The sequence below is a fragment of the Gymnogyps californianus genome, chromosome 21 (genome assembly GCF_018139145.2).
Source record: "Gymnogyps californianus isolate 813 chromosome 21, ASM1813914v2, whole genome shotgun sequence".
Lineage (NCBI taxonomy): Eukaryota > Metazoa > Chordata > Aves > Accipitriformes > Cathartidae > Gymnogyps > Gymnogyps californianus.
This window is the reverse complement of record NC_059491.1, coordinates 1,715,743-1,734,675: the sequence shown is the minus strand read 5'-3', so window position 1 is coordinate 1,734,675 and position 18,933 is coordinate 1,715,743. Positions and strand designations below refer to the sequence as shown.

General features: G+C 42.0%; 1 protein-coding gene across 1 annotated transcript; it reads right to left on the bottom strand.

The window, feature by feature from the left end:
* Positions 1–170: 170 nt before the first annotated feature.
* On the bottom strand, positions 171–18,872 carry TTC34 (tetratricopeptide repeat domain 34). Its single transcript, XM_050909646.1, has 7 exons — positions 17,294–18,872; positions 15,524–15,747; positions 13,087–13,279; positions 7,561–7,727; positions 6,382–6,649; positions 5,903–6,117; positions 171–689 (listed from the first exon to the last, which is right to left on the bottom strand). Exons 1-7 carry the CDS (start codon positions 18,870–18,872, stop codon positions 171–173), a joined length of 3,165 nt encoding a protein of 1,054 aa, XP_050765603.1.
* Positions 18,873–18,933: the final 61 nt, after the last annotated feature.

Sequence of the window (18,933 nt, the reverse complement as noted above, 5' to 3'; positions counted from 1 at the left end):
GTTGGTCAGTTTTGTTTCACTACCTGAAACTTTCTAGTTCTAATCTTGCTGTACCATGTTCAGTGCCATGCCCGTTGCACGTTTATCAGGAGCTTCTCATCTTTCCCTTATTCTTGCAGCCTCACAAACTAGAAAGCAATCAGACACTGGAAAATCCCAAAACAGATAAATTAATGTATGCTACAGCTTGACGCCTCTCGCTTAAGTCTTGTTTTCAGCTTTTTAAGTTCAGTATTTTTATCAATTTTAAGACCATAGTCTGTGATTTTCCAGGCCTCTTCATAATGCTGCATTTCAAAATTAGATTGTGCAATCTTATGAAATGTTTTGGTTAAAATTTCACTGCCAGGGCCATTCATGATGCTGCACAATGCCATAGATTCATCTAACTGCAGGGCCTCAATATACTGCTTAACTGCTGCTTCTTCCTCAGCCACTGACAATAGGAGGTGTCCTTTTGAGCAGTAGTCCTCCACGCGTGTTTTAAGACTGTTACAGCCATGCTTCTGGATCACTTTCTCCATATCTTTTAAAGCTTTGTCATATTTTTTCAGGTGCATAAGGCAAGCAGCCCTCTGTCGGAGATACCTTGGATTATCTTTGCTTGTCAAGACAGCCAGGGTATAGTAACCAAGAGCCTTCTCATAGCGATATTCTTTAATCAGCGCATTTCCTTGCTGGGCTGCTACCTGTGGACAGAAAGTTACTTAGTATTAGTTATTAAAAGTGAAAACAAAGAGTAAAATATCTAGTCTGGACTGGCCACAGGTAGACACAGACACTAAGAAATGTTGTATACTTTTTCAAATGTTGAAATTGCATCTAGTTGGAGAACATACAATTGGCATATTTTTTCCATGCAGATATAAAAATCTCGGATCAACGGGCACTTGCTGTTATCTCAAGAGTTTCTGAGCCACTGCTCTTTGTTTCTGCATGTTTTGTGAAAAGTTTCTCAGAATGCTTCTTCTGAAGTTGTTTATGTTCCTTAGGAATGATATGTGAACTGAAAACTGAATGGACCAAACTTTAAAAGTAAACAGCGTTCTCTTCATGAAACCAAATTTCTGCCATGGTCTGCTCTAACAGGTGACTATATGGAAATTGCATCTTCTGGTCAATAGATTGTTAGCCCCATGTACTGCCCCACAAATATTAGCATGTGCTAATAATGAAGGTTGGTCACTACTGAAGCTCACCCAAGCTATAGGAAAAAATGGGCAATTGATGGCTTTGCTAATCATTAATCTCAAGTGCAAGTGAACTATGTGCCCTTATCTGAAGGGAAAAACAACAAGAAAATAGAGAAGGCAGAAAGAGCCACACAATTTTTAGGTTCATCAAGGTCAATAAAGAAAACTGCATTAGAACTATTTGCCTCAAATGGATTTCTCATTATTTCCTTTTATTGGTAATAAACAAAGCTTTTAACATGCTGCAGCACAGTGAATATTTAAGTTATAAACAACGCTGCCACCAGCAGCTTAGGTCTTACAGAAGGCTGAGCGAACAAGCTGAGACTTCAAGCACAGGATAAATGTCTTCATCAGTCTCATTCCATGGGATATCACACATTTCCTTTGGAGGCTTGTGGCTTCCCGAAATTCAGTTAGCCCAGTTGCTGTCTCAGTAGCCACACTTGACAGCTGGCTCAGGTCTTCCAGTCTCTTTGTGTGCCTTGTCTTTTTATTTTGGTTTACTTAGATTAGAATTGATTGCTGTTTAACAGAACTAAGGAAAACAGGTTCTGGATGAAATGGATCAATATTGCAGGTCAAGTCCGCGCACCTCATCTGAGACCAGTGGCATGAAATAATTTAGCCATTCCTAACAGTTTATGAAGAATTCTACCCCAGTTGTTTTGCTATAAAAGAATGTAAAATCCTTTATGTAGTCATATTTGTTAGAGAGTCTCTGGGCTTCCACACATAGAAATGGAGATAGGACCTCTCCCCAAATAGTGTCAATCGCTGGCTTTAATAGTTCTGGCCATAAATTGTAAAGCAACCTGTCCAAAAACATCTGAGATATCTGTTTGTGTATATATTTAAAGAGTAGCAAATTTTAGTTTGTCCTTTTGAGTGTTTTTAATGCAACTAGTCAATGCAAGTGTTTTCTCAGTGGCAGGATTTTAACAAGGGATCAAGGTGGAATTGCATCTGCATGTGCGCAGCATCCTGACAAGAGAAGATTTTTTTCCCTAGAAATTCTAAAGTTCTAGACCACATTGTTCTGAAGAGCACAGTGTGGTTCCTCAAAATACCTTGCGTTTGTATAGTTAAATTGTAATTTTCAGCCTTTAAAGTGCATTTGTTTTCTCAATGGCAGAAGAAAAATATAATTTTTGTTGTTCTACTGAATGACTAATCTAATGCTGAACCTGCTAGTGTGCTAACCAGGATCCTTTTGGTTTACTGCACCACATACAATATTGCCACTTATTAACTGAGCCACTGCTTTGACTACTTCACATCTCACTGACAGTCCCCAAAGTAAGCAAGCAAGAAGATTCTGGATTTCCTGCCATACTTGGAGGAAAAAGGTGCATCTGAGAATAAATGATTCTCTCTCATCTTCACCGATAGAGTAAACTTGGGCGTTAGGCAGCTGGATTCTCTTTTGGCTCTGCCTGACTTAAAGGAACTGAGCTGGGACCCATTTTTGGTGTCTAACACAGACGGATTAATTAGCAGCTTACTTGCACATTGTCTTCTGAACAAAGATAAATATGAAAAGAAGACTTATGGAAAAAAGATACAGGAAGTGTGTAGAAAGCCAGAAGGATATTGCACAACTGAGTTCAGCTGCTGTCTGCACGTGGCTTTTGAGAAGCACTTTTTTGCCATCAGCCTCATTGCAGGTGACTTCGGAAGGCAAAGAGCAGGCTATGTAGTCCATTCACAGATGAACTGTAGTCCATCTTCAAGCTTGTCACTAAAGATTTGATTATGGCTTCCAGACTGAAATAATTCTGGTGCCATCTGGAAAGGGCTTGGCAGGCTGTAAGTGACTGGTGATTGGACTGCTTCCTGGATTAGGTCTCTGCGTCCCTTTCTACCATCTAGTTACTTCACTGTGTGATAAAGGACTGAAAATACACAGATTTTTGTTGCATTTTTGGTTCCAGTCCCTAGCGACTAATCTTATGCTGAAATTGACCAAGGTTCCAGTCCTTGGAAGGAAAATGAGAGAGGAGTTTAAAGGACATGGAATTGTGGCCAAGGGTTAGTCTCCGAGCAGCAAATACCAGAAGATGGACTGATAAGCATTGAGCTTTGGAAGCAGGTTGGATGTTTTCAGAACAGTTTGGAGCAAGTCTTTCCTTCTTTACCTGCAGACCATGTTTGGGGTCCACATGCCATGAAGGCATGTGGCATGGCATCTTCTACCTTGGGCTGAGGGCCTAGTTCTGACACAGACCATATAGCTTTTGAGACCATTTTTGTAGGAGTCAGCTGCGGATAACCTATGGCATATCAAAAGCGCAGCTCTGAGGATCTGGGCAAGGAGCTAGCAATCAGTCATGCATTTAACCTTTGACATAGGAAACTGAAGGGTTGAAGCTGCACTAGCGGCAAGCAAACTCCCTTCCTCTGACCTTTTGCAGTTTAATAAATCTTTCAGATTCCTATTCCCATGTGGCTCTCCCAGTTGTTTACAAATTTCTTAGCATGGGACCCCTCAGACTATAAATAATGGAAGAATTCTATTGCTTTGTTTTTCATGAAAAAAATCAGTACATCAAGGAGCTCTCCTTCCCCCACCCTTTCCTATTCAGCTTATGTAGAATTATTTTTAGCTTTTCAGACCAGACTCCAGGATAATGATGACACATTTCTATAATGCCTGTAATCTCCAAACACTCTAAAACAATGTGGCAGTAATGCTTTTGTGCGTGGAGTGCTGAGACTAAGGGCTGAGCGTAAACCACTAGACTCTTCTTTGCTTCAGTCTCCTTATTTGTGAAACGGAGATAACAGAAAGAACACCCTTCCCTAGAGTGTAGTCAGGAGCCATGGCAAAGTAAGGCCATCATTGGGGTTCTGGGCACTAATTCTGTCTGTAAGCTTTTTCACTTTTACTGACATCTTCCTTGCACACACAAACTGGAATAACCTTGCAGGCAAAAGGAAGTGCTACTGGAAAATCCTTTGAGACACTGGGCAGGTGAATTAACCAATGCTTTCCCCACCCCAGCAAAGTACAGACTTATCCCCTTGTCACAAAATGCACATAAAAAAAAAAATTTGTGATTTTGGGCTAATCAGTAATAAAAGTAATCACACTCAGTAAATCTTTGACGGCTAGAGAATATGGAAAGGCTCCCAGGTGCTCGAGTCCAAATGTTTCCTCAGTTGAACAAAAGCACAAGATTAAAGACTGGGGGGAAAAAAAAAATTACTTTTTTTTTTTTTTACTTCCAACCCTGGTATTTCTAGTCTTGAAGTCAGTCCAGTCACTCCTATTCTCTCAAGTGGCAGAGAAATCTTTCATGATAAATAAGCCACCAGTAAGGGGTTTTATTCCAGACCCTGTTCCACAGTTGCCAAAAAAAGACATAAAGTGCCTCTCCCATTTTAAAGGTTTCACTAATCTGTGGCACCAGTGAGTTCCTAATACATCAGTGCAGTTTAAGCTGTACAAAAATTAGGGGTTTTTTCTTCTTTTTTTTTTTATTGACAGCATAAGAAAATCCCTCCTGTGTTTTCTCGGTAAGCAGCACAGATGGCCTTAGCTGTGAGACTTCCATACAGAATGAGTGATGTGGCAGCAAGGGAAATTCAGCTGCAAAATGTATCTTCATTTATAGACACCTCCTTAGGGCCTCCATAGACACATTCTTGATTGTACCTTTATCAACTTTATATAGTGAAAAATTGCAAATTGTCTCTCAAATCTTCAAACTCTTCCTCTTAAAACTGAACTTTTTACATTATTCAGAAGAGAGGGGCTCTTTTCTCTGCAATGGGGTATATCTAGGGACCAGTAAATTAATACTTGTTTACTTATATCCTCCTGCTGTTTTGCTAAAATACATACAAAGTACTCCTCTCAAGATGCATTAAGTATATCAGCATGTTGTTTGTTTTATAACCTGGGAGAAAGCATAACAATATAGCTTCTCACCAGGGCGCACACAATCTACAAATTGAATAAAAGGAAGCAAACTGATTCTCAGAACACGGAGCTTCTGGGTCATCAGAATTGCAGATGCTTGAGTGAATGTTAAAACTCCTCAACATCAATCTGACCTTGCCTGTCTTATTATTGGAGATGCTGTCTCAGAGGTGGATGTACTTTGGGGGAGAAACTTGGAAAAAAAACCCTGAAAAATGCATACTTGGGCGGACTAGAGCAATGTGCCATTTTTGTGTCAAACAGTTTTAGCTAAGAAAACCAATACCAACCTCAAAGGCTAGTCATTTTATAAAAATGTGAATATATTTAAATTTCTAAATGTTACATAAAAGAGCAAAAAGGATTGAGGCATTTAATGTGACTGAATCAGAACCTTCAGTTTCATTTCATTAAGAAAATGAACAAAACATGAATTCCCCTTCCCCAGAAGCCAGATATGAGCACAATACTAGCAATGATCTTGTTAAACCTCCAGCTGCTGCCCCTCACATCCCCTGCATTTTAGTGCTGGGATTAAACAGGTCTCACGTGAGGGAGATCAACAAGAAATTCCCCCAAGCGGTAAGAAGTGGTAATGATGAATTATTAGAGACTGGAGCAAGGTCATTGCAATGACAGAAGTTGGGATTCAACTCCCTAATCCGGCTGGTCTTCCCACACACTTCTGCTCAAGACAAGGCAGGGAAAATCTCTGCAGCCTAATTTTGCTTCCCATTTCTTTCCCCACTGAATCCACAGATGTGGCATCAAAAAAGGATTGTACCTGAGAGAGGTGCTGCTGTTGCTTAGTGTCTACGAAGTTCAGGAGAAACCCCAACTCCCTTTCATCTCTCTTAGCTAGGATGCTGAACGAGTGAGCTGCCACTGCCACGTTCCTCCTCTTCAGCTGCAGCACAGCTAGTCTTGCACTAGCAAAGTCATCAGCAAGAGAGTGGCCAAATGCTTCCTGAAGGTGATCAAGGGCCTCTTCATACCTTCCTGTTGGTTAACACCAGTACAAGCTATATAACCCATTCCATGTGGAGAAAGAGACATCAAGAAAACTTACTAAAGCAGGATTTAGGTAGCCTGTCCACAGTCCGCATCTAAGGGTATTAATTACTTCATAGCCTTTCCCAAAACATTTGCAAACTTCTTGAAAAGTACTATACAACAATACACTTGCCATTTAACATTCACTTTCTTTTCATTTACTGCTCATTCACTTAGTCTGATCAGCTATGTAAAAGAATGGGAACTTACCATTTGCAATCAAAACATCTGTGTAGAAGATGTGATATTGTACATCCTTGCAAATTTTAATTAGTGCTTTTGCAATCATGAGAAGATCCCTGAGGGTTTCTTCTTTTGAAAGGTCTTCAGTAGCAACGAGCTCAGTTAACACAGTCCTGCCATGCTGAAGGAGCCATTGAGCGATCAACCCTTGGGCTTCATGATTTAAAGACAGGATTGCTGGGATCACGACTCCTGCCTCCACCTTCAGCGCTGAGATCAAATCTTCCACTGCCTCCTATGTAAAAACAAGACCAAAAAATGAAAGGGTAGCAATAACTATGTATTGATAATTTGTTCTTTCAGGTGCTTTCAGTTCTCTGCTGTCCCACAGGTCATCTGCACACCTTTGGAAGCTCTTTGCTCTTCCCTGTCCTTGTGCTGCATCTTTTCCATTTGCAAAGCTGATATAAGAGCATAAAGACAGGTTTGAATGACTATTTGCAAAGTGTTTTGAACTCCTCAGATTATTGTTGAAAAAAATTCTTACAGCAACAAGAAAGAGACGCTGTGAATGAGTAAGTGCAAGCAGGATTTGGCTCAGCCAGGATAAACCAGCACAAGTCCACACGCCCAACTGGAGATGCACCATTTCAAATTCACTGTAGGATTGGTGTGATATGCAGGTAAAGTGTAAGGCTATTGACCATATTAGAAGCAGATAAACCATGCAAACATCTGACATGATTTCCAGGCAATGACATACTGCAATCTCCAAAGTCCACTGTAACACTAATTGCACACATGAGCTTTTCACAGATGATGGAGAGGGACTCACTAAACCTTGAAACTGTTCTTTCTTTTTCCTCTTGTTGTTGCTACATTTCATCTAACACAACATCATGTCATAAAAATGTGAGATCAAATATAGGGGAGAGTTTGCAGCATTGCAAATCAATGCATGGTAGTGACAGCGAATAAGATCTATGATTAAGGTTTAGTCTTCCTCTCTCTAGACTTGGGAAAACAAATCAGTAATGTCAAGTAGAATACTTATACACCCAGCCAAAACAGGAGCCTTTCACTGCCCAAATTCTGTGAGAAACTCTTTTGATTTCAGTGAGTCCATGACAAAGCCTGTGGTACCTTACACTAATATTGCTTAATACTGTCAGAAAAATCACCAGCAAATCAATATAGTGATAATACCTTCTTCTGCTTCAGAGCAAGGTAAATGAATCCTCGCTCACTCAGAGCTTGCACATTCCTAGGGTCCTCCTTTAGGATGGCATTAAAATCAAAAATAGCAGTTTTCTTCTGACCAAGGCGCCCATAACATCGAGCCCTGATGAGAAGGCAATCTTCAGCATAACCACCTGGAGGAGAGAAATGCAGCCATGCTTACTTGAAAGGTCTCAAGTCTACTGCGCTAAAACAGGGTGCAGTAAATCCCAGTGTGTGCAGACCGCTACGCCCCACCGAAGGGCTTCAAAGCAGCTAAGTGAAAATGATGCGGTAGACCTACATGTTGTGTTATGGTGACTGCAGGAATGAAAAGTAAGTACCACTTTATTCAGAGCTGTGGCAAGGGTGGAATAAAAGGGTTCTGCTGGATGGAGGCAAATGTGCTATGGTAAGGAACTGCAATCCACAGATGTGACTGGAAGAAGAATAAGGAGGGTGCTGGAGAGGATATCCATATGAAGCTATAGAAAAATTCCACTTTGCCTGAGGATACCTGAGGAAGTACAATGAGAGTACTTAAGTGGTAGTTTCCTTTATTTTTGTTGCCAGTGGAATTCCTATCGCATACTATTAGTTCTGACTTGAAAGGAGAAAAAAAATAATCTATGGTAGTTGGTTTCCAAAACACAGTACTGAATCAGTTAAGTGTCCTGCTAAGGCTAGCAGAATTCTGCCAAAGAATCAGTTTTCACTGGTGAAGCCTTGAAAGTGTTTTCTGGTGTGTATTACAAAGACAAGGCTATTCTGATGTTCTAGGTCTTGTGGTGTACATGTCAATGTCATTCTGCAGGAAAATGGTGAGTTGTGGTTCAGTGTTGCCGCTCAGGACTGGAGTTCAATGTTTAGTTTTGCTTCAAAATTCCTATCTAACCTCAGAAAAAGCACTCAATTTCTTTGAATGTCATCATCTAACTTGGGAAACACATCTTTCATGGCTGGTTGGGATAATTTCAATACGTTTGATACAAGCCACGGAAACATTAATGGGACATAGAGACAAAGCAGTTTGGGTGTTATGCTAGCCTAGTACCAACATCAGCCTAAAAGCCTTCCCACACAACCAGCAGGCCTACCCACCAACGCGAATGTGAACCTGGTCTTTCCCTCTGTGACACAAAGCTAGCCATGTTTCTCACTTATGGATGGCTGACAGCAGAAACCAGTGTATCTTGCACTTGCTCTGTAGGCCACCAAGGAACAGGCAAGCCTGGACTAATAAAAATGTCTGGGCTGCAGGATATGCAAAAAAACCTTTTCAGGGCATATATTCTGCCATTAAGATGAATTTTTCAAAAAAGAAAGATTCTGCATGTTATAAACAGAAGAACCAGTTCTGGAAATAGCTAAAAAGATGTATGTATATTTATATTTACAGAAAGAAAAAAAGTAATTCTAACAGTGATGTACAGAAAGAAAGGGCACTTTGCTGAGAGTAGTTATATGCCTGCAATTTGATTTATAACTGTAACTGTCCTATTGTGACTCAACTCTAACTTTCCAGACAGGAACAGGAACCATACTGTGCCAGGCACACCAAAAACACAGGCCCCACTTCAAAGAGTCTTCAGTCTAGTTAAACATGCCAAAAGAACATTGTAATAAAAAACTGAATGAGTGGAAAAGGTAACAGAATGAAAATCATAAAATGACATTGCTCAACTAGCTCAAAAGCTTCCTGGTTTCTAACACAAACAAATACACATCGATCAACACTGTCTCTCCTCAAATACCCATGACTGCTTTTCTGATTGCCTCAAGGTCTCAGCAAGAGTGGGTCTTCTCAGGAACAGCCAAAGGAAGCAAAAGGGGTGGCCTGCAATTATTAAGCACTCAACCTTCCCACGCAGGCAATTTTTTTTTCTACCTTCTCTGGGATACTTAGACTTAGCCAGCTGACAGTATAGAAAAATTCCATGTTTGCCAGTTGTCATGAAACTACTTCTATCAATTTTTGAGGTCCGGAAAGCTTTGTCCTTTGTTATTTTGCCTTAAGGTCTTCCATGCATTTTCACGGGGACCTCCAAAAGACAGCATTGTGATGCTGCTCTGGAAAGCAGCTAAAGGAAGATGAGGCTATTGTAAAAGAGAATGCGTTCACATCTCCACATCTATCCCTCCACCACACCTTTCTCCAAAGACATCATTAATGTGCAACAAATGGAGGCAACCTACCAATGATGTGACCATCATCTCAGGATCTGAGCTGGATTAGGATCCAACTCATTAGAAGGAATCCTTGGAGACTTTAGTATGATGGAGTAGGAGCAGCGCAAATGGGAGAAGAAAGCTCTAAAAGGAAGATACGTGAGGATGGAGGCACAAGGCCATTTGGCTGTTTTAATAAACTGGAGTCAGAAGGTACACGTTGTTTTGGATAAAACAGTAATCCAGACGGGACTGACTAACTTACTGCCACGCTTAATATGCACTGGGATTTGTGATACTAAGATTCTTTTTTCTCTGCTTTCACATAAGTGCTGCCCAAATAAACACATATAGTTGACAATGAAAATCATGGTCCATTCATTCACTGGTTGCAGAGCATATATCTTTCTGCCGTCCACATGCCCCTTCCTTTCAAGACAATTTCAATAAGGATCTTAATATGCCCAGGGTTGCAATCAATAACTGTGGCATCCCAATACTGGATGACAAATCATCAGTGCCACTGTAAATATTTTTTCATAGGGAGGTCAGCAAATGCAGCGTCTTGCACAGCTGCCTGCAGAGATGAGCCAGCAGACAGGCTCCTAGCAATTCTTTTACAGTAATGAGGCTTTTTCTCCCTCCTGATATGCTCCAAAACTTCTGTACCAAAGGTTATTATTGCTCTGGAGCTCTACCAATTGGCTCCTATAAAGACAGTATCTATTTCGTAACAAGCATCTGTTCTAGCAGGTGGGGAGTTGATAAGCTGGAATGCATGGGCTGTGAAATGGAACCATCTCAAAGCAATTAACAGGTTTTTTTTCCGTTTTCATAAACCAATCTCTCTTCTTCTCAATGCTGCTGTCAAAACATTTGCTCAGAGTGAAAGGCAGATTTCCATACAAACATGGTTTTACTTGGAACATGCCAGAAGCATTTCCATGTGTCCTGGTTTTGGCTGGGATAGAGTTAATTTTCTTCTTAGTAGCTGGTACAGTGCTGTGTTTTGGATTTAGTGTGAGAATAATGTTGATCACACTCTGATGTTTTAGTTGTTGCTAAGTAGCGCTTATCCCAAGTTAAGGATTTTTCATTTCCCATGCTCTGCCAGCAAGCAGGTGTACCAGAAGCTGGGAGAGAGCATGGCCAGGACAGCTGACCCGAGCTAGCCAAAGGGATATTCCATACCATAGAATGTCATACCCAGGATATAAATGGGGGGGAGCTGGCCGGGAGGGGCAGATTGCGGCTTGGGCATCAGTCAGCGGGTGGTGAGCAATTGCATTGTGCATCACTTTTCTTCCCCCCTCCCCCCACCTTTTTTTGTTATATTCCTTTTCATTACAATTATTATTATTATTATATTTCATTATTATTATTGTTAGTATTATATTTTACTTGAGTTATTAAACTGTTCTTATCTCAGCCCACAAGTTTTACCTTCTTTCCCGATCCTACTCCCCATCCCACTGGGAGCGGGGAGGGGGAGGAGTGCGGGAGCGGCTGCGTGGTGCTTAGCTGCTGGCTGGGGTTAAACCACGACACCATGTTAGCCTGATCTCTCTCCTTAGGAAAAGCTAGGATAATGACGCATGTAAGCGGGTGCATTCACTCTTTTGCACTGGAACTAGACATTCATTGGTGTGTTGGAACAAGAAGGCAGGTTGTTTGCTGCAATGACTGTATTTACAGCGAGTTCATTCTGATGAAACAGGAGGTACCAAATAAATTTCATTGGTAGGAAGGTTTTCAGGGTACTAATTCATGTAACAAACTAAGGCTGAAACAGGGGAGCCTTCTACTTCTACACTGCCTGTCTAAAATGGGCTGAGGCTGGCTCTGTTTCAGTAGCTTTTCCAAATTACGTACCAGCTAGCATTTCCTCTAAAAGTTACACAAAACAAATAGGATGAAGGCTGCTGCTTTCTTCCGAAAGGGGGATTTCCTTCATCTAGATGATTTTGTGAAGTGTCCCCTCGTTCACACTCTTTCAAGGACTCACTGCTCACAGGGACCAAATTCCCCTCTCATTTATCAGAAGTTTGGCATTGATCTCTTTAAGAAACAATTATATTGTATTTTCAAAGCAGCTCTCATCTCTTTCTAGATCAAGTTTAATTTTCTGGGGAAACATTTCCAAAAATATAGTCGTCCAACCTAGCAGCTGGACACCAGGATCAAAAAGCCCTGGCTTCTCTTGACATTACCAGGCTTCAGGCTTACCTCAGTCACCTGTTGCAACATTACTTACTGAAAAATCAAGTTTTATAGAAGGAAAAATAATTCTGTAGGACTTCCTTGAGACTTTTCCCTGTATTTTGAGCATGTATCTGTTGCTGTGATAAAACAGCCTCCTTGCATAAAGTACAGAAGAATCCCCCTGCCATTCTGCTTTTCCTTTACCAATGGAAGAACAGCATTACACTGCTTATCCTAAAAGGGTCTTTTTTAAAACCACAATAAAGAAGGGAAGCATGGCCCATAAAAAGGAAAAGAATCTAATGGCTCCGAGAAGATAGCACTGCTAATGTTAAAACATGTAGTTTGTTCAACAGCACAGCTGTACTTGTGAGAAAATCTGTGACCATATGTATGAAAAAAATTATGGTTACAGATCAATTTGTCCAGACCAATTACTCAGAAGCAACCTACAGCAACCGAACAGTAATTGCAGTCTGATGTTTGGTAGCAGGTCTACCATAACAAAAGACTGTAAAGTGTAAAGAAGACATACATTGTGTTTCCTGTACACTCTGCATATTACGTTTCTGGAGCAGGAAAAACGGGGAAATGATTACATCAGAAATTTCAAACCACCAGCTGGAAATAGATGGGTTCAGGATGTTAAGGATCTTTTCCAGGTTATGAAGGAACTGTGGGTTCTTTGTGTTGATATGACCCAGTTAGGGTGGTTTATGCCTGAACTTAACTTTTAGCATGTGAACAATGCAATTTAAAATTATCCTCAGCTGTGCTCCAGGAGGATTTCATGTGCTAAACAACAGAACAAAATCACATGCTGGGCTTTCTGGACAGCTGAAGAAAAGGGCCTGATGTCCCTGTAGAACTGAACTGAACACTTGCAACCCGTTTCAAGGAGTTCACAAGCTACTTATGCGACAGTAAGAACTGCAGTCCCTGTTTAATTGCACTATTTCATGGTCCAAATGAGTTGCTACTTTAAACAAATTTTATCCTGCTCTTCACCTGCCTTTGTAAGTCTACTGTTTCAGTCTTCTCACTGGGGAAATGACAGATGAGAATTGATTGGACATGCTTGCCTACCCACTGATCTGATTTCCCATAGAAGTAAATCTGCTATCAGTATCTTGATAACCCTACCTGAAGCAATGATGGCAAAGGAAAGGTAGGCAATGGCCTCTTTGATATCAGCATCCTCCTGTTTGTTCTTCAAGATGCTCAGCGCCCTGAAATGGCAGTGAGTTTGCATCAGCTTCCGGTCTTCATCTTTGAAAATGTCCATGATTGGCAGGAGGCAGGAGGTATCTCCAATTCTGACCACTTTCTTTAGCAGCTTAACAATGTGAGAGAAAAAGGCAGAAGAGACAGATTGGCATGAAAAGATAAATGAAGTCATGCTAAAGCTGGAAATATTACTGTCTGGTGAGACGAGCATGCTCTTACCCAGTGCTTCCCCATGTTTCACTGGGACTTCAGCCAGCCACGGTCCAGCTAAGGACCATGAATCTCTTTTACTTAACTCCTCAGCTGGCCCTGGTGTAAATGTTGGAGAAAACATTAATTCTTATCTTTTCTCACCACCACTGCAGCTGTGGAAATCATTCTGGGGAAATATATAATGCTGCCTTGCTTACTTTGGGCAGCATCTGTTCCAGACTGGCAGTTAGCTGCTTTTATAAATACAGCTGAACCACAGGATGATTGCCCCAAAGACAGAAAGCTGCTGTGGAACAGAAGGATTCCAGTGACCCCTTTTGACTGTAAAATTGAAACCAGTGAATTAATGGAAAATCAGTGAAGTGCTTTGCCTTTCTTTTAGGGTTGCTATTGGGAATCTGGGAAAAGTATGGATTTAAATCCACAAACTACTGTCCTCCTGGAAAAGAATCTTGCCTGACATATGGTACCTTTGCCTCCATTCACTAGAGAGAAAATCACCAAGCACTTTTTTACTACATTTCCTAAGGAAAAGAATCAAAAGGTGTTTCCTCCAGTAAAGCAAATGTGCTTAGCAGGTACTCAATATTGAAATCTGAGCCAGAGAAGCCAGGACAAGAACAAAGTTATCTTGATACAGCAGACACATCCATTGAACTTATTACTTTCTCTATTTTTATTAATAGATACAAGTGTCTGGGTGCTGACAGGCAGGTGGAACAAAAACATTTTGAAGAGAAATTTTTGGTGACACATTTGTTCCATCTAGAACTTGTAGCAGAAGCTGCAGATAGGAATCCAGCTTCCAAGGGCAACATATGGACTCTCGTAAAGTCATGTCATTCATTAATAGCCTTCCCAAAGGCGGCGAATTATACAAAACCTTTATTTTTCATAGGGATTAGTGAAGTGGTGACAATAAAACCTTTCCCTGAATGGCTAGCAGAATTTATATGGGATTTTAAAAAATGCAATAGTTCCCTCTGATGGCAGAACTTGGTAATTCAGCTTTGTAATCCTTAGGAGAATCAACATGTTGGAATCTCTTTCATGGTCTCGAGCACAAGTCATTAGCCACTAAAGAAAGAAAACTGCAGACTGATATTTGAGCTTCTGGTTTTGTTACTTTCCCCGCCCCCCCTACAATGCTTCATTAGGATAATCAGTTAGGTAGTAGTTCTGCCTTCTTTTCTCTAGGGGAAAATTACCAGTCCCATCAATATTGTCACCAGGGGCAGGATGCTCAGTCATGCTCTGCCTAGTTGAAGTCTCTGATGAAAAGTGCCATTAAATAGCATGTGATGAATGGGCTGTATTTAGCTAGGAGTCCTTGTGTGGCCTGTGCTACAGACAGAAAGTCTTACTTATGAGGCCTGTATTTAGATCTTAAAAGTTCTGCTAGAAGTTGAACTACCTAAACCTCATGTGAGCTCTGAGTTTCACTGCGTCAACAGTCCTCACTGTTGCTATTCGTGGAGCTTCTAACAGCAAACTGTTTAGTTTTAAAATGGAAATGCATATGAACCACTGAGCATGACAATGTAATGTGTAATTTCATTGCAGTCTGGGAAAAGCAATATCAAGCCAGGTCAAATGCAGCTATTCAGAACGGAATGACCCTGAAGATGAAACTTTGCGCTGCCCTGAACCACAGCAGTTTGCAAACTTGTTTGAATTTAAAGATCACCTAGCAAGCAGGCAGGTTAAATTTTTATAAAAGTCACCAAGTTTTCTTAGCATTTCCTGTCTTTTTCAAAGACCTCTGCCCAGTTTACCGACATTCCTGAGAAACGTCTTGAAGCACAGGTTGGGGTAGGTGCAGCCCCACTGGCAAACCCATCACAGGTTGTGTGATGGGGTGGGTTCCAACTTGGGACGATGTGATGAGGTGGTCTCACAGTGCAGCTTGCACCCGGAGCCTTACAGTTGTCATGTAACACTGAGGAGCCGGAGACAAGCAGAGCACTGTGCTGGGAAACGAAAGCCCTTGGAACACCCTCTGGCAAGCCTATGTCTCTAAAGTGGTCCCTCTTAAGTTCTACCATGCATCTTCTGTATCAGCCAAAAGGGTTGTTAAGCCTCTTCACCATACCATCACTGATCACTCTCTCATTCTCCCGGCTAGCCAGGTGCTCCTTACCTGGTTACCATCATACATGAAACCTTTCTTCAATTGCAGAAGCGCGAGTCGAGCCAGGATGGGAGACCTTTGTGGATTTCTGGAGAGTGCTAGTAAGAGGAGCTTGTGAGCTTCTTCTACACAGCCCATCTGGTACAGGGCATCAGCACAAAGGATCCGTGATGCTTCATCAGAAGCGTCCAGCTCCACCAAGAGAGAAGCCAGCTGGTAAACCCCAGGGGCATCTCTGGAGGAAAAAAAAAATAAAGAAAAAGGGAAACACCACCTTCAAGGAAAAAATGCTAATGAGAGTAACAGAGCCTCTTTGTCTCACCTGGAAGCTAAGACGCAGGTTATCAGTCCAGTATCAAAATGGATGATACATTTTACCATACCCAGCACCACAGATATCTCTGCTGCTTAATTCCATAATCATAATCCCTCTTTATAAAAACACATTCTGAAGCAGTTGTGGCTCTAAAGAAAGGTTAACAAATAATGATTCATACCTGTGGTTGCAGCTGATACCACAATGGGAAAAGGAAAAAGTAACAGTGATAGTGAAAAAAACCCCCAAAGATTGCCATTTCTAATGAAGAGCTGCGTGTTAAAATTTGCATGGACTCGGAAGAACTGTGTTAATAGGTGGCTTCTTGTTCCAGAAGCAGTGACCTGCGTCTAAGGGGGCTTGCGTTTGTGCCCTGATCTGCCAGTGCAACACTGAATGAGTTAGCACGTTTTTCTGTCCTTCAGTTATACCACTGGAGTGCAGGCCCCAAATACTGGGTGTGAAATGCGCATTGTGCAACTGCAGAAAAAGGCCGTAATAATACTAAAATTATTAAGAGACTAAATAAATGTGGCTATCAGTTGTAAAGAGCAGCCTCCTGAGATGAACTTTCACATGCTATTTCCCACTTCAAATTTTCAAGTTTTCTCCTGAAATACTAGTATTTCACATGAGGAAAAACTGAGAAAGTAACATAAATGTTCAGTTTTAGAGAAAATGGAAGACTTTTCCTGGGGTGGTATCAGACAAAACTTTGAAAATGAAACACTGAAACTTTTAGATTTAAATAGTAGCTTGTTTTGTGTTGGAAGAAATAAAAAACTAATAAAGATACTACTTTGATGACCAATCTTCTCTGATCTTTAGAAAGATGATTTTAAGTATTAAAACCTAAGAGTCCCTCTGTAACACCCTGTTCTACCTTCAAACTCAGGTTTTAATGGATTTAGCTGGAATAGTTTGGTGTTCCTGTGTCAGATCTCCCAGCCTTAAATATGACATTAATACAGTTAGCATTGAAAAAAGAATTTGGATTGCCAGCACCAAGTATGTGCACAGTAGCACCTCAGCTCTGCCTTGGAAGGACACTTTCTAGGGGCTTGGTACTTCATGACCCACCAAATCCTTCAGTTCAGAGCCGAGAGTGAAAGGAGCCAGCTAGCACCAACGAATCTGTTTTATTATGGGTGTATCTACTCCTTTAGAGGATAAATCTCTGTCATATTCCCTCTAGCATTTTGCGTGCTCCTAGCTTAGGCCAATTGGTATATCATGGACTAACTTCCATAGAAAGATTGAGCTGATTTGGCTACGTGGATCCTATCGCATTCTGACATACCAGCAAAACAATATTCTGCTGGAATAAGCACACCCATGCAGTTTTATTTCAACCTGTTATGTTAATTAGGAACTTTAAAAGGGTCTATATCCTACTCTCAGTTATGTGAAGCAAGTACTCTCTCTACTACTCAAGCCGCTCTCTTTCTGTTAGGAATCTGCACAGCCCTGTTTCTTTTTCTGCCCACGGGCTGAACTGCCTCCTGGGTACCTCTTCTTCTGGAGCATCTTCTGTCCTTCTTCCTGGAGAACTTTTAGCAGCAGTCCTCTTTGGTTCCACGGCACATAGGACTTGATTGTGAAGATGGTTTCTTCCAGCTTTAACTGGCAAGCTGTGATATAATCCAGGGCTGTCAAGTAATGGCTGCCACCAGAAATCCGGGTAAGTCCACGCCCACATAAGGCTTTAATACAGCTGTTAGGATGTGGGGAATCATGCTCAATGACCTTCTGAAAGTCCTGCAGGGCTTGCTGATGGTCACGAGCGTGGAGGGAGCAGAATCCTCGCAACGCTAAGAGAGTATTGTAGTAAGTTTTCTGCTCTGCTGCCAAGAGGTGGTCACAGATATCCAGGGCGGTTCTGATGTGTCCATGCAGGAGATGGCAGTCTGCTAGCCGAACGCTGAGCTCACGTTTGGACCCTGGGGAGATGTGAAGGAGGAATTGGACTGTCTGGATGACAGAAGGGAGCAGTTCAGTACCATGATTGCCTCTGAGTTCAGCCCGAGTGCGCACAGCCTCCCTGTATGCTGCAAACTTCACCTCCAGGACAGTTCTAGCCTGTTCTTCTATCCTCTCAGTGTCACGTGGTGAGAAAAGCTCTTCAAAGTGTTTCATTGCCTGCGCAGGGGTTGCTGCAAAGGCTTCTGCTAAATCCTGAATCATTTCCTGCATCCGTCCACCCAAGAAGAAATACGCAGCAGCCCGTTCCAAGAGCAGACCCAAAGCCTTCTCATCTCTGAGATTATTATCAGCTGAGAAGCCCTTGAGGGCCTTGCTACAAACTGCCACACACTCCTCAAATCTGCTTTTCTTAAAGAGGTAAGCTGCCTGCACCCTGCAAACCCAGATATCATCTGGTGCCACTGCAGACAGGAAGTCATAGCAGTTGCCGAGCCACTGGTCCAAGGAACTGCAGTCTGGGCTTGCTTTCTGATATGTTGAGAGATAATTAGAGAAGGCCCGGATGACCTGTGGCAGGTGTTCCCTTTGCCTAGTACGCACATAGGCCACTGCCTCAGCCCGATGCATCACAAAGGCTTGGATATAGTCCGCAACTCCCTTCCTAACTTGTGTCCCTGACAGCACCCATGCCAAGGCCCTCAGCAGCAGCAGCTCCATTGAATACTTTGGGTTAGCCTTGAGCAGGGTGTTACATTTACTCACCACCTCCTCCGAGCATCCTCGCCTGAGCAGAGTCTCCAGTTTATATACTGAGGATACCACATTGTTGGGACTTAGGGTGGAGAGAAAGACAGCAGCTATTCCCACACTGAGGGAGACAACGGCCAAGTTCTTGCTCTGGATCTTGGGAACCTGATTCTGGCCTTTGCACCACATCTCCAGCGTGGCTATCACTTTCTCCCTGAGCCCTTTGTCTAAGGAGTTCACTTTCTGTACTGCTGTGGGGGCACTGCAGCTGAAGGCAGCCATGTAGAAAGCAGTGGCTATTGGTAACTCCTGCTGGGCGAGATGGTGGTCCCCTTCTTTGCAGAGCAGTGCAGCAAGCTCCTGAGGTGACATTCTCTGCACTTGTATCTTCACCAAGCAGCATCACACGTGTAACGTGTCTAGTGCCTGTAAA

What these genes read in the sequence shown, in the direction of transcription:
- TTC34 (XM_050909646.1), bottom strand. Translation starts at nt 18,872, where the DNA reads ATGTCACCTCAGGAGCTTGCTGCACTGCTCTGCAAAGAAGGGGACCAC. An exon ending in TCATGTATGATGGTAACCAG is followed by an intron (nt 13,280 to 15,523) that starts GTAAGGAGCACC and finishes CACATTGTTAAG; the next exon opens with CTGCTAAAGAAAGTGGTCAG. An exon ending in CTTTGCCATCATTGCTTCAG is followed by an intron (nt 7,728 to 13,086) that starts GTAGGGTTATCA and finishes TCTCTCCTCCAG; the next exon opens with GTGGTTATGCTGAAGATTGC.